We start from the raw sequence: 14,051 nt of genomic DNA on the forward strand, positions 1-14,051 counted from the left end.
TTCAAAGGATGCAGCCTTTACAAAGGTTACACTCTTCAAAGGCTGAACAGAATGCATTGTCAAATAGGATGGTCTGGTCAAAAGGATAAGGGCTGTTCTCACCCTAACCCTTGAGTCACAAAGCAGCGCTCCAATCACCGAGCTGGAAAATACCCACTCTGCGCAGTGAATCTTGGGATATGTTGGGCTATGAAGGATCCATTAGGTGGATCCTTAGTGACTCGGCATTTCTAGACAGCATTTGAAGGAGCCTTTGAAATGGGACAGCCTTGTCACACTGCTGACGCATTTGGCCTCCATGGATGCAGCCCCTGGATTTCAACACAGCCTGAGTCTTTTCTGTTTGAACTACTGGGGAGGTGCTTACAGCAATGGTTTGTTGGTTGGGTGTCCATAAGCACCAGTGTTAACTGGGAAGTTAAGCAGAAGTGCAGGAAAAGAGATGGAAGCAGCAGAGCAAAAGGGTGTAATTTTTTTTCAATTGATCTCCCCCAATAACTAACAAAATGATTTATTTATCCTCCAGTGTTTTGGTGTGGTGGTCTAGTTTCGTATGAAAACATGTGAAGTTAAACCTATGAGGTTTCTGCTTTTCCCGTACTTATTTAGCATAAAGGTCCCAGTTCCTGTGGTATGATGTGAAATCGACACAAAAGTAGGGAAGAGCTACGAAAGTTCCAGGCTGAGACAGACCCAGACCTTGTAAAACGGGACCAGATTCCAGAACTTCAGTGTGAAAAAACCTATTGATACCAAGTAGGAAATTCTGGTAGCACAGCAGCAGATGAAACAGACAATGTGTGCCCTGTCGCAGAACAGTATCCCATTTCAGGAGTAATGCAGACTTGTGGCCTGTGCTGCCTGGGACAGTCTCATTCGTTCCAAAACTGCAACTGGAACAAGCAGAGGGAAGCTCAGCACTGGATGGATGGGGGGGAGGATGGATGCATGGATATTGCAATGCATTCAGAATGCCCCCTTCACCAGCTCACCATCCCCTTGAAGGTTTGCCTTCTGCTTGCCTTCTCACACTACCTCTCACACCCCTAGCTCTATGCAAGTGGCCACAGAAATACATGGAAGTCTGCAATGTTATGAATTCTTACTCTGTGTGCAGTGGGATGAATTTTGTCAACAGCGGTGTCTGCCGGTCTGTTCACGTGCCGCCCAGATTTTGGGTCTAACAGATTTTTTGCATGGCGGTTCACGCAAGAAAATTGACTGGGTGTTTCCAGTAGGCGGCAGAAGAAGGTGAGTAGCTGTTGCTGTGGACGCTTTTGATAAGTGGCTACAGTATGTGAGGAGGTGCAGAGGTACCCGCATATATATAACTCGTCACTAAAGGTGCAATTAGACGTATTCCGGTGCATGAATTCTTGGAAATAAATGATGATGAGATGAGAATCTCTACAGGCAGTGATAGAAATATATTGTTTCATATGTCCTGTACCACATTATGTATACAAAGCACTTTAGTGTTTTTGTGCATTTGTATCCAACATTACTGTTGTCTAACTGTAACATGTCTAACTGTTCATAAAAGTTTATCCATTTCACAACATTGCTTGTATTTGTGTTTGCTGTAATACATCTGCCATCTGCTGGTCTGGTGGAGTATCACTGCTTCATACATGTGCTGATTATCTGTGTCCACAGGCAAATGCAGTATGTATACAAGAGTCTGTGTGCACAACTGTAACGACACGTGGGAAATTGAAGTATGACATGCTTAATGAAACAGGGATCCAGGCTGCTAAAATGCTAGGCTAGAGTCTGCTAAAATGCTAGGCTAGAGTCTGTTAAAATGCTAGGCTAGAGGCTGCTAAAATGCTAGGCTAGAGGCTGCTAAAATGCTAGGCTAGAGGCTGCTAAAATGCTAGGCTAGAGTCTGTTAAAATGCTAGGCTAGAGGCTGCTAAAATGCTAGGCTAGAGGCTGCTAAAATGCTAGGCTAGAGGCTGCTAAAATGCTAGGCTAGAGTCTGTTAAAATGCTTACTCTAAACACTAGCAAACGATCCATGTACCAGCAAAACAAAACATGTGTCAGGGTCAGTGTCCTTCGTGTCTCCTCCCCGTTTGGCTAGCAGGTGTTGTTGGTCATCCGGTCCCCCTGTATCTTGCCCATGAGCTCCAGTGTGCCCCTATTATGTTTTACCTGTTAGCTAAACTGCCACATAGCTCAGTGGGTTGAGTGTGTGATATAAAGGCTATAACCCTCAGTTCATGGGTTTGAGGCTGGCCAGTGAATCGGTTTTCAGTTCCCGCTCAGTCCTGCTCAATCTGAATGTCCTACAATCTGTGCTCAACTCTAACATTTCGCATTTCTCCTGGTAACTGTTTCCAGCTCCTCTTAGTGCTGGTCTAGGTTATGACTCTTTTCCAGTTTTATATTTTACCTTATACTCTTACACCTGATCTAACTTCCTAATCTTTCTCTGCTGTCGGGGGAGCTTCATAAATTTGGTGGTGGCACTCTCTGAGGTACAGCTAGTGGGGAGTGGCCAGATCTCTGTAGGTGGGTATACTTACTTTTGGTCTGGTCAGTCTGATGGCTGCTGCAGTAGCAGATTGGCTTCTCTAGATGGTGTCTGATGTCACACTTTTCGATGAGTATTGTCATGGACCAGAGCGGATTTGGGGCGATGGCGTGGCATGGTGCAGGCCAGAACAGAAATACTGGACGACTCACGTGCGGCTCAGGGAACACTGGTGTTTATTAAAAAGGGAATAACACTAGGGACACCACTAAAACAAAAGCAGACCACGAGGGGTCAATAAACAAAAGGGGAATAACAGTAACCAAATAACAAATAGACTAGGACAAAAAAAAAAAACAGCTAGGATAAGGGAGGCAGGCAACATACAACAAGCTTGACTAAACATGAACAACTAACATTCAACAAACCAACAGCGAAATGAACAGAGACAGGAACTTAAATTCTAAGACTAACAAGACTAACACAGGGGAGGTGAGATTAATTAACATGGGTAAGGAAAACAGACAACAGATGAAACTAATAATTCAATCAAGGGATAAGGAAAGACAGGATGGCCAGCGACACCTGCTGGCCAAACAGGGAAGGGACACGAAAGGCACCATTTGCTGTGCTATCCCCAAAGTGATTGTTGCTGTCCCAAAATATATCAACACCTTGGTCACCTTCTGTGGCCACATGTCCATGCTGGTAATAAAAGCCACTTATATTGATTCGCAGGTGTAGGAATTATTAGCTCAGGTAAATTTTAATATCTCCACCAATATGTTTCGAAATAAATTAAATTTTAATTAATTATTATTTAATGCTGATTATTAACTAATTGTTATGCCGGATGGTTGGTTCCTCCAAACTCAATTGCGGTATCCCCATGACTTTGTTAATGTGAGACTTAAAAGGGATTCACTAATTACCAGTATCGCTTAGTAACCTGGGTTAGATGGCTCATCCAACGAGCTGCATCACCAGATAATGTAAACGACTGGTAGCGAAGCTCCCCTCACGGCCGATGAGAGTGAGTCTCGCGATATTTCAGGTGAGTTTGAGGTTTCAGAGTATAGTAGCCAGATCGTACAGAAGCAGAGATTACTGTGAGCACTCAATGAATGGAGGCTGTAGTTGTGTAAAAGACATGCATTTATTCATAACTAACACTGCAACTAACATAAGACAGACATTACACCTAACATAAACAACAAACACGAAATAAAGGAATAGTAACACACAGAATGTAATTATGGAAATGCAATGACCAGATTTAAATGAGTAACCATAAACGGGAAATACTGTTCTGCAAAGCAAGCACAGTTTGTGGAAACACGACCCTACAGTCATATAGCAGGTTAACAGAACAACTTTGTGGTTCCTGATCCCCTGGAGCCTGTTCCTGCCCCTATTCCCATGGCCCCTGCCCTTGTCCCCGAGGAGGTCCTGGACCTTCGGCTGACACTCTTCCTCCATCTCCGGGGGGGGGAGGAGCTTGAGTGGGATCCCTCGGGAATATCTCTGACTGCCCCGGTGAGCCCCTCTGGTGGGTTGCCCCCACCATTGCCCCAGTGTGGCAGATCCCGGCCTGGACCTCAACTCTCCATGTCCAGAAGGGGGAGAGGGCACTTGCGTAAGGGTCGGGTCCCACCTGCCCTACCCCCTGGCTTACCTTTGATCCCCCTGGCTTTGGCTCGGCGGTCACCTACGGGTCCTCCGGCACCTGCTTGGCGGTCGCTTGCGGTCCCCCTGCCTCCAGCAGCTCGGCGGTCGCCTACAGTGCCCCCTGCTCCATCTTGTCGGTCGCCAGCGCCTTCACTGGCTGTGCCTTCGCCTGCTGCGACTTTTGCTCCTTTCTTGCCTCCTGCGGTGTTTCCTTCTGCTCCCTTCTTGCCTCCCGTGTCCCCTTTGCCTCCCTTCTCATCCCCTCTGTCTGTCCCTCCATCTTCCTCTGCACTGTTGCCTAGGGTCCCTCCTGCTCCGGCCTCGTGGTTGACTGCTGCCCCTGCGGTTCCCGCCTTCTGCCAGCCGGGGTTTTCTCCGGGTCCCCTGTGTTTGCGCCACCCTTGTTCCCTCCTGGTCCCTTTTTACTCCCCCTGTTGTCCCTCCATTGTCCCCCTCCTTGGGTTCTCTGTTTCTCTTTTTAGTATCCCTGTGTCTCTCGATGTTCCCCTTGGTCTGTCTGTCCTGGTTGTTGTCTTGGTCCCTGTTTTGCGTGTCGATCCTGTTTCCCATGGTCTGTTGATGTTTTTGCTTCTTTTTCCCCAGGTCCTGTCCTGTGCTGTCCTGTGCTGTCCCTCTGGTCCCATTGGCGCGCCGGGGAGGTTCTGTTATGACCTGCTCATCCAGTCCTCTTATGTGCCCTTCTTACCTCATGTGAAATCCCGGTGTTCTCAGCTGTTTATAGTCATTGTTAATTGGCTCTTGTATTTAGTGCTTCCGTGTCTGTCTCATTCCTGTCCGGTCATTGATGTTTGTTTCTGCATCATGTCCTGTGTTTGCTGAATAAACCCCCCGACTTCACGGCATTTGTTTTGCTTCTCCGGACGCCGATCCATAACAAGTTCAAATACCACTAGTTTATTTTGATGCCACTTCCGTTCTAATTTCCATGTCTCTTGTTTTAAAGTACGCAAGTGGAGCAGTTTTATCTTTTTTATTTTTAAAGGAACAATTTAATCTAAGGTGGAACTAAGCGTAGACGCTAAACAATCCGTAGTGCTATCAAGTTCAATGGGATTCGAAACCATGGTTCCAATATTTTTTTCTTCATTAGAGGTCTTGTGAGCCGCACTTCGTCTGGTTCCTCACCCAGGACCTGTTTGCCTTGGGTGACCCTACCAGGGGCATAAAGCCCCGGGCAAATTAGCTCCAGGGATCTTTGGATTTGGCAAATCCCTCCATCACGATAAGGTGTCGGCTCCAGGAGAGGTGGCATAAATATGTATCATGTTAATCACAAGATAATTTGTGAAGCAAAAAAATATATTCTCTTTCTCTCTCTGCCCTCTTCCTTTGGCTCTATCACCCATTGATGTGTGTCTCTTTCTATGGCTCTAACCATGTATCAGCTATAATCATAGCCATAAAGCACCCCATGCATGCACACCTGCTTACGAATGTGAGGTAAAGAGCAAAGCTAGTTTTAACTTTGGAAACAAAATATTACTGTCATAATCCCCATGAATCACAACAGACAATGCAGGAGAAAGATGTATGTGGGTAACATTTACTTGTACATCCAACAGCGCATAACTACAAACACTGCAACTTCTAACACAGCCATTACTACTCAATGCCCTAAGCCGAAAAGACAATCACAGCTGTAGTTAATACGTACTACCCTCTTTACCGTAATTCCTCAAATACAGCACAAGGACGAAGTGGGGAAAAAAAGGCTGACAAGCTCCTTCATTTACATGCAACCATTTAACATTCAGTTTTGAATGTGTGATCACTATGTTTTTTTATTATTATTTTATTTTGCTCAAATAAAAATCTCAAACTTTCCTAAACTGGTCTTTTCATGAAATGTTTCGACAGCATTTCCTGCGCGTGTGTGATGATGCCTGAGTGGCGCAAAGTGGAACCTGGTAGAGGAAGAGGAAAAAGGAAGCTGAGCATATATAAGTCTGCATCTCATCACTCTGTGCTCTTGCATTGTCATTCACAAGATTGTTCTTCATTAAATGTTCTTAGAATTATTACAATCGGACTATTTATTTTTTCTTTCTCAAGAAAAGGAGACCATTGAACCCTAATTTGCCATTTCCCAGGTAAATTTAAATTTTTTTTTATAAAGATAATAATAGGTTAACTTCCATTAAAAATAAGTTTTAGGTATTTCTACTAGTTAGGGCTTTGCATGTATTACAAATGTAACATAGTAAACTATATACTGAAATTTACTAGGTACTCACCTTTACTATGTACTCGAGTTGTTCTGCTGTCTTGCTTCAGATTTATTTTAAGTGCAGTTTTAAATTGGGTACGTGATACAATATTTGGTGATATCAAGCAGTTCTTTTTCAACAACTCTTCATAAAAATGTTAATTGTAAACCCCACATTGCAACTTTACTCATTCATAACAACTGTTAAACTTTGAACAGTAGCATTTTTGAACAATTTATAGTAGAAATATTGAGAATATACAGATATTTAACTTGATATTAACATGCAGGATAGGATTCCATTCAATTGCAAAAAGGAAATTCATTCTGATTTTTAATAATCTCTGTTTTTGCTCATAGAGATCAACAACAAAAAAAGTAGCATTTGTCTGAGTGAAAATAATCCATTAATACGGTCATCAGAATTCCAGAAGAGTCCATCAAGGAAGTCATAAGGATTCCATAAGAGTTCATAAGGGAGTGTCATCCACAAAGGATTCGTGTAAGATTCCAGAATGAATGGATCCAGCTCATTGAACTTTACTACTGATTATGTGGACATCTTTGAAGAAACAGTTGCATGGATCATATTATCAATTGGCCTTCCTGCAATCAGCCTGGCCTGTTATGCACTGTACCGCTTGATCAAGGCTGATCATGTCGCCCCCCTATATGTCATCAACCTCCTCCTTTCAGATCTGGTGCAAATCATCTGCAGAATATACTTTGTTTCTCAGAAGCATTTTGGAGTCCACTCTCCAGAACTTATCAAAGCTCGATTGATTTTTCTGGTCATTGTCCGTTTTGGCTTAGTTGCTAGTCTTGGCTTCATGGTGTGCATCTCCCTGGAGAGGTACCTGGTGGTTGCTCATCCACTTTGGTATCGGTACCGTCGCAACCTGAAGTACACAGTGTTAACCTGTATTTTCATATGGTTGTTTTCTGTGATATATGCAGTGATTGATTATAACATAGAAGTCTACAGAACCTTCTTAAGTGTTCTAGCAACCCTATTCCTGCTGCCATTCCCATTTCTTCTCTTCTTCTATGTGAGCTCAAGGAGAGCCTTGAAAAGCACTATTTCAATTTCTGTTGCAGAAAAGAATCGGATCCTTGGTGCTTTAGCCCTGGTCTTCGGCATCTATGTTGTGCTATATCTGCCCTTTACGTTCATGGCATTTTTTCTGGTAATATCTAACATACGCACTTACACAGTGTATTGCTTTATGGCTGTTGCACGCTCCATGGTGCGTCTCAGTCCCCTTGTGGACCCCTTCCTCTACATTTTCATGAGAAAGGGAGCCAGAGACACACTGGAGGCCTTCCCCTGCTTCAGGAGGGTATTTGGATGGAGCACAACTAGATCTGATGCAGAAACTCGAAGTACACTTTCAACTGGGACTGACATCCAAATGAGAATCTAGCAAATACAGGAACTATTGACCTGCCTTTTTAATCCTCTTCGTTGTTGTAACCTAGTATGAAACAAACAAAAAACTACCATTTTGAGATCCCTTCTATTTTAATTGTACTCCAAAGTCTTTGTCTTTAAAGTTTAGTTTTTTGTTCATTTGTTTATTAAGTTTTTTCTTTTAAAAACATTCTGCTTGACATGTGTAGCTTGTTTTGGAAGTGATGTAAATTTTCTGTCAATTTTCTTTCTTCTAATAAAAAATAAAAGTCATTGTCCATCCATTTTGGCTACACTATGACATCATACCACTAACCATACTATACTACACATAACTATACTATCATACTACTACTTATTTTCCTGTTATATTAATTCAATTCAATCCAAATTATTTTTATATAGCGCCTTTCACAACAGAGTCGTTTCAAGGTGCTTTACTTGGATGTGTTGTGATGCATTAAACATTGTTAGAGAGAGTAGTACAGAATGGAAAAGGGAAGGAAAAAAAATAAACAGAGAGAGCCAGATGACAATGGAGAAGAGGAACTAAAAACTCCCAAGTAAGGAGAAAAAAAACACTCTTGGGTAGGGTGACCACCTAATCCATGTCAGGAGGGACACTATGAGCTACTTCAGCTTTTACAAACTACTTTAAAGCTGAAAGGATTCTGTGCTCTGCTAAAATGTTTGGTTAGTTCCTAGATTGAAAGACTCATCCAGCTGTTTCGCATTAACATTACTGACACATATGCATGATTATAGGAGACTGACCAATCAGCATACGGCAAGAACCCAGTGCTTAAGTGAAATCCTGGTCCTTTTAATTGAAATGTATGAAATGGTAGTTTACAAATCCTGTTGTAGCTCATAGTGTCCCTCCTGACATGGATTAGGTGGTCACCCTACTCTTGGGGTCCAAGATCAACTGGCTGCCCGACCCCCCCCTGGGCATAATAGCATTACTGAAAACAGAAAAGAGTGGACTTGCTTGCTAAAAGCTAAGTATAAGCTGTGATCAAAGATCAAGACAAAGTCCCACCCAGACATGTGGGAAAGCAGAGAGCATGGGTGGTCAGAACATGCATTGGCCGTCTGGGGGCCCCGGGGCGGCGTTGTTGTGGCCTCGCACACTCACTGGGAATCATTCCATGTTAACCTGCACACTCATACATGCACTCACAACACACAGGCATACACGCGTGCACATATGCGTACGCACACACGTACACGTATGCGTACACGCACACATGCACGTATGCGTACACACACACACATACACGTACATATGCACACGCACACACATACACACACTTTCATATCAACACACATACACTTAGAACGCACACACACACACAGGAGAGCCTAGGGCTCTCATCCCCTATTTCACCCCTTTTTTCTCCTTGTATGGGTGTGTGTGTGAGAGTATGTGTGAAAGTTGGTGTGTGGCTTCCACTCCCTCCTCTTAGATGCAGATACGGGTACAACAATATTTAGACAGTGTTCCTGGTGGTCTGCTTGTGCATATATATGTATGCATATATATATGTGTATGTGTGTGTGTGTGTGTGTGTGTATGTATGTGTGTATATATATATATATATTTTTTTTTTTCCCGCTGGTATTAACGTATTTAATTCCAGGAGCAGATACTGACACAAGCATATTCCCATGTCATAATAGTACCACTGGTTTCTTTGTGTGTATACTGTTTGTGTGTGTCCCTGGATCTTGTCTTTCAGATACAGCAGCTGGTGTGATGATAGTGTCCAGCAGTAAGATGCAGAAGCTGTCCTTTTATTACTCTTTCTTTTTTGTTCTACTGTTTATGTATATTTCTCTTTCCCTGTCTCTCTCTCTCTCTGACCCCCCTCTTTATTTTATTTTTATTATGCATTTATTTATTTTTCTACTTCCTCTGTCTCTCACCCCTTTCTCTCCTTTCTCACTTTCTCTCTCTATTTTTTTCCCACTAACCCCCCCTGTCAGCTCCGGCTTTGTGGCGCAATGACATATAACCGATTAATAAAGAGTATACCTCAAGTAACAAGAGGAGCTTAAATCCGAAGCTCCACTTGGCAAAATAAAAGTGTTGGCACAATAAAGCACCCAGACTAACATCCTGCTTGCTAAACTGCCGGACACGACAGGGGGGGAAAAAAAAAAAAAAAAAAAAGAACATGCATTGGCACATAAATGGACAAGCATAGTAGATAAAAATGGCAGGTACAGCAGCACCAGCAGCCATAGTTACAGTGTGTTAGGTTGCGGGTAATCTAAACTTAAGTAGTAGGTCTTCAGTCGAGATTTAAAGACTGAGACTGAATCGATATCCCGAACATAGGCTGGAAAACCATTCCACAATATAGGGGCCCTGTTATAGACTGTTTTATCACCCACTGTCACTTTATTTATATGTGGAACCACAAAGAAATATGTATTCTGTGATCTGAGTGGACAATGTGGCTAGTAAACTTTAAGTAATTCTGTCAGGTAGGCAGGAGCTAGACCTTTCAGTGCCTTATATGTAAGTAAGAGCACTTTGAAGTCAGCTCTAAACCTATCAGGAAGTCAATGCAGGGAACTAAGAGCAGGGGTTTATGTTCAAACTTCCTGCTCCTGCTGACAATTTGAGCAGCTGCATTTTGAATACGCTACAAGGTATTTATTGTGCAGTGCTGTCAGATATCACAGATACAATACAGATACAAGTCCTATCTGATCAAAATGTAAGTGAACGAATATGAAGTCCATTTAAACTGTGGTAGCTTAAATCCGACAAGTTACCCCGATAAGCCAGTAACCCCGCTTCGTAGTACAGGCCATAGGTTTCCTCCCACGGTCCAAAAGCATGCAGGGCAAGTTGATTGACGAGTCTAAATTGGCCCTGTAATTGTGTGCGTGCGAGTGTGTGCGCCCTGCGGTGTATTGGCAACTGCCCAGGGTTAATTCCCACCTGCGCCCCTAGTTCCTGGGATAGGCTCCAGTCCCCCCTGTGACCCCGGTTGGGATTAAGTGGTTATGGTGATGGATGGATCCAGCTGACTCTGAGGCAGCAACCATGTTTCCAACAACAAGGTGTTTATATCACTGATGTTGCATATAGAACCTGCCCCATTAAGTCATTAGGTTCAACTCAATAAGCAGCAGCAATTAGGTCCAAACAGGAGGTAAGAACAACTAGAGAAATATGGAAACATGATTTTCTACAATATAAGTAGGGGTCAGAGAGTAAGGCCAGCCAGCATCCCCACAGCAGTTGAGGTTAAGGGCATTGCTCAATGGCCTAACAATACTATGATTACTCTGTTGCCTGTGCGGTTTGATATGGTGTCAAACCAGACTCACCAAAAACCAAATTTGAATTTATTTACCCAGATTTTAATGTCCTAACCTGAACCTTTAATTTAATTATGTGAATACAAGAACCAGAATTTGAATATGTTTAATTGAACTTCTGTTAAAGAACTCAAACTTGAATTAAAGAAACGAAATTTGAATTTATTGCCTGAACTTGAATTGTGTGGTAATAAAAATTCAATAAAAATAAAAATTCAAGTTAACAATGTAAAACACAGGCCTTGAAAATTCGATTTGTGAGATTCAGGTGGAGATAATTCAGGTTGAGAAATTCAGGGTGTTTTCTATACCAGCTAGTCCAATGCAGTCTCAACATGGACAAGATATATATAAATTTGAAAGGTAGCACTTGAGTCAGGGGAAAAAAAGCCAAACTGTCCTAAACTGGCCTTTTCATGACAAGCAACACTGAGACTTACAGGCAACACTTCCTGAGTGTGAATGATGAAATGTCTTAGTGTAGAGGGGAACTCTGCCTGAAAAAGGGGAAGATAAAAAGGATGTCATAATACCTCGACATTCTGGTCACTGCTCCAGCCTCTGATTTCCTGCGCAGAAATGTGAGATTTTCTCCTGTGAATGTTTTTATAAATACATTTTTCACACCAATTTCGTTTTCAGCCAATGGGGAACACCCTAACCAGGTAACTGTAACTTACATTCTCTAAAGAATAAAGATACGGACAGTTTGCCTTTAGAAAAAGGTTTTATGTTTATCTGCTAGGTGGGACTTGGCAAGTACTACAATTTGAAGCAAGATATTTTAAGCTAGCTATTTGACTCAAAAGTTGTGTAAAAATGTACTGTCCTGCTCCAAATTTACTTTAAGTACCGTTTTTCAACTACGGTACATGGCACAGAGTATGTTAGTACGGCACTTCAAAGAGATGTTAATTTATTAAAAAGCATAATTCTAATTACTTTTAACATGATCATTATTTTAAAACACACCATAAGACTTTAATGATTCCTAATAAATTTTTCATGGACTTTGAAGAGGAAGAGTTTAATAAAAATTAAACTTGCATGTAATGCTTAATGTTTATGGTATAAGGCTTTTATGAAAAATGAAATTCATCATTCTAATTTTTCACAATGTCTGTCATTACTCAGTATCAATATCGAAAGAATCGGTCATTACTCCGAGAAATCAACAACTAAAAAGAAGCATTTGTGTGCGTGAAAAGAATCTATCAAGACGGTCATCAAAATTGCAGAAGAGTCCATCAAGGAAGTCATAAGGATTCCATAAGAGTTCATAAGGGAGTGTCATCCGCAAAGGATTCGTGTAAGATTCCAGAATGAATGGATCCAGCTCATTGAACTTTACTACTGATTATGTGGACATCTTTGAAGAAACAGTTGCATGGATCATATTATCAATTGGCCTTCCTGCAATCAGCCTGGCCTGTTATGCACTGTACCGCTTGATCAAGGCTGATCATGTCGCCCCCCTATATGTCATCAACCTCCTCCTTTCAGATCTGGTGCAAATCATCTGCAGAATATACTTTGTTTCTCAGAAGCATTTTGGATTCCTCTCTCCAGAACTTACCAAAGCTCGATTGATTTTTCAGGTCATTGTCCGTTTTGGCTTAGTTGCTAGTCTTGGCTTCATGGTGTGCATCTCCCTGGAGAGGTACCTGGTGGTTGCTCATCCACTTTGGTATCGGTACCGTCGCAACCTGAAGTACACAGTGTTAACGTGTATTTTCATATGGTTGTTTTCTGTGATATATGCAGTGATTGAGTATAACATAGAAGTCTACAGAACCTTCTTAAGTGTTCTAGCAACCCTATTCCTGCTGCCATTTCCATTTCTTCTCTTCTTCTATGTGAGCTCAAGGAGAGCCTTGAAAAGCACTATTTCAGTTTCTGTTGCAGAAAAGAATCGGATCCTTGGTGCTTTAGCCCTGGTCTTCGGCATCTATGTTGTGCTATATCTGCCCTTTACGTTCATGGCATTTTTTCTGGTAATATCTAACATGCGCACTTACACAGTGTATTGCTTTATGGCTGTTGCACGCTCCATGGTGCGTCTCAGTCCCCTTGTGGACCCCTTCCTGTACATTTTCATGAGAAAGGGAGCCAGAGACACACTGGAGGCCTTCCCCTGCTTCAGGAGGGTATTTGGATGGAGCACAACTAGATCTGATGCAGAAACTACATAGTAAGCAAATGTATTCATACATGTATCAGCAAATTGAGATGCCCTATTGTTGAATCTGAATTTTACATTTACCTTTTATCTTGTCTAGTTTATAATACTTTATTGCTTTAAAAACATTCTCTTGTAATATTTTACCCTTGTAATCTATACTTTTTCCACACTCACCGACTTCTACAATTTCTAGACATACTGGATGGATCAGCTGGAAATGTTAAAGCTAATAAATGTGCTTTTACCTGAATGACAATTTGCAGATTGTTGTATTCCTTTCAGTATATTTTAATGTCCATGTCAGAAAATGTCACACTGCTGTGTTGCAGTGGTTAGCACTGTTACATCACACCTCTGGGACTTGGGTTCCAGTTTCTGCCGGGTTTCCATGTGTGTGGAGTTTCCATGTTTTCCTTATGTAATCATGGGGTTTTCTCTTGGTTTCTTCAACCACCCCCCACACCCCCCCACAGTCCATAGATGCCCTGACGTTATCGGGAGATCCCAAAGTGTACCCCGTGATGAGTTTGTGCTCTATCCTGGGTTACTCTCTGCCTTGGGCCCACAGTTTCTGGAATAGGTTCTTCTACTATATTGACATGTTAAGACAACATTTCATATAAATGCCCCTTTTTGTGTGTAAAACTGTTGCATAAGCATTGTAAAATTAACATAACTGAACATTTATACTTTCAGTTTGTTTAGAGTAATAGATGACAAACCATGATTCCTGCTAAATCACTGAGA

The 14,051-nt window shown here is 42.1% G+C and overlaps 1 protein-coding gene and 1 long non-coding RNA gene across 2 annotated transcripts; both read left to right on the forward strand.

Moving 5' to 3' along the window:
- The first annotated feature begins 523 nt into the window (after positions 1-523).
- Positions 524-8,056, forward strand: LOC140577543 (proteinase-activated receptor 2). Its single transcript, XM_072703864.1, has 3 exons — positions 524-1,251; positions 4,749-6,256; positions 6,733-8,056. Exon 3 carries the CDS (start codon positions 6,888-6,890, stop codon positions 7,794-7,796), a length of 909 nt encoding a protein of 302 aa, XP_072559965.1. The 5' UTR covers positions 524-1,251; positions 4,749-6,256; positions 6,733-6,887; the 3' UTR covers positions 7,797-8,056.
- A 3,410-nt stretch (positions 8,057-11,466) lies between these two features.
- On the forward strand, positions 11,467-13,560 carry LOC111850749 (uncharacterized). Its single transcript, XR_002839872.2, has 2 exons — positions 11,467-11,787; positions 12,257-13,560. It is a non-coding gene; the product is annotated as an uncharacterized lncRNA (long non-coding RNA).
- Positions 13,561-14,051: the final 491 nt, after the last annotated feature.

This window comes from Paramormyrops kingsleyae, chromosome 20, assembly GCF_048594095.1.
Source record: "Paramormyrops kingsleyae isolate MSU_618 chromosome 20, PKINGS_0.4, whole genome shotgun sequence".
NCBI lineage: Eukaryota > Metazoa > Chordata > Actinopteri > Osteoglossiformes > Mormyridae > Paramormyrops > Paramormyrops kingsleyae.

Bases quoted from the DNA above. Each gene is read 5' to 3' on its own strand.
- LOC140577543 (XM_072703864.1), top strand. From the start codon at position 6,888: ATGAATGGATCCAGCTCATTGAACTTTACTACTGATTATGTGGACATC.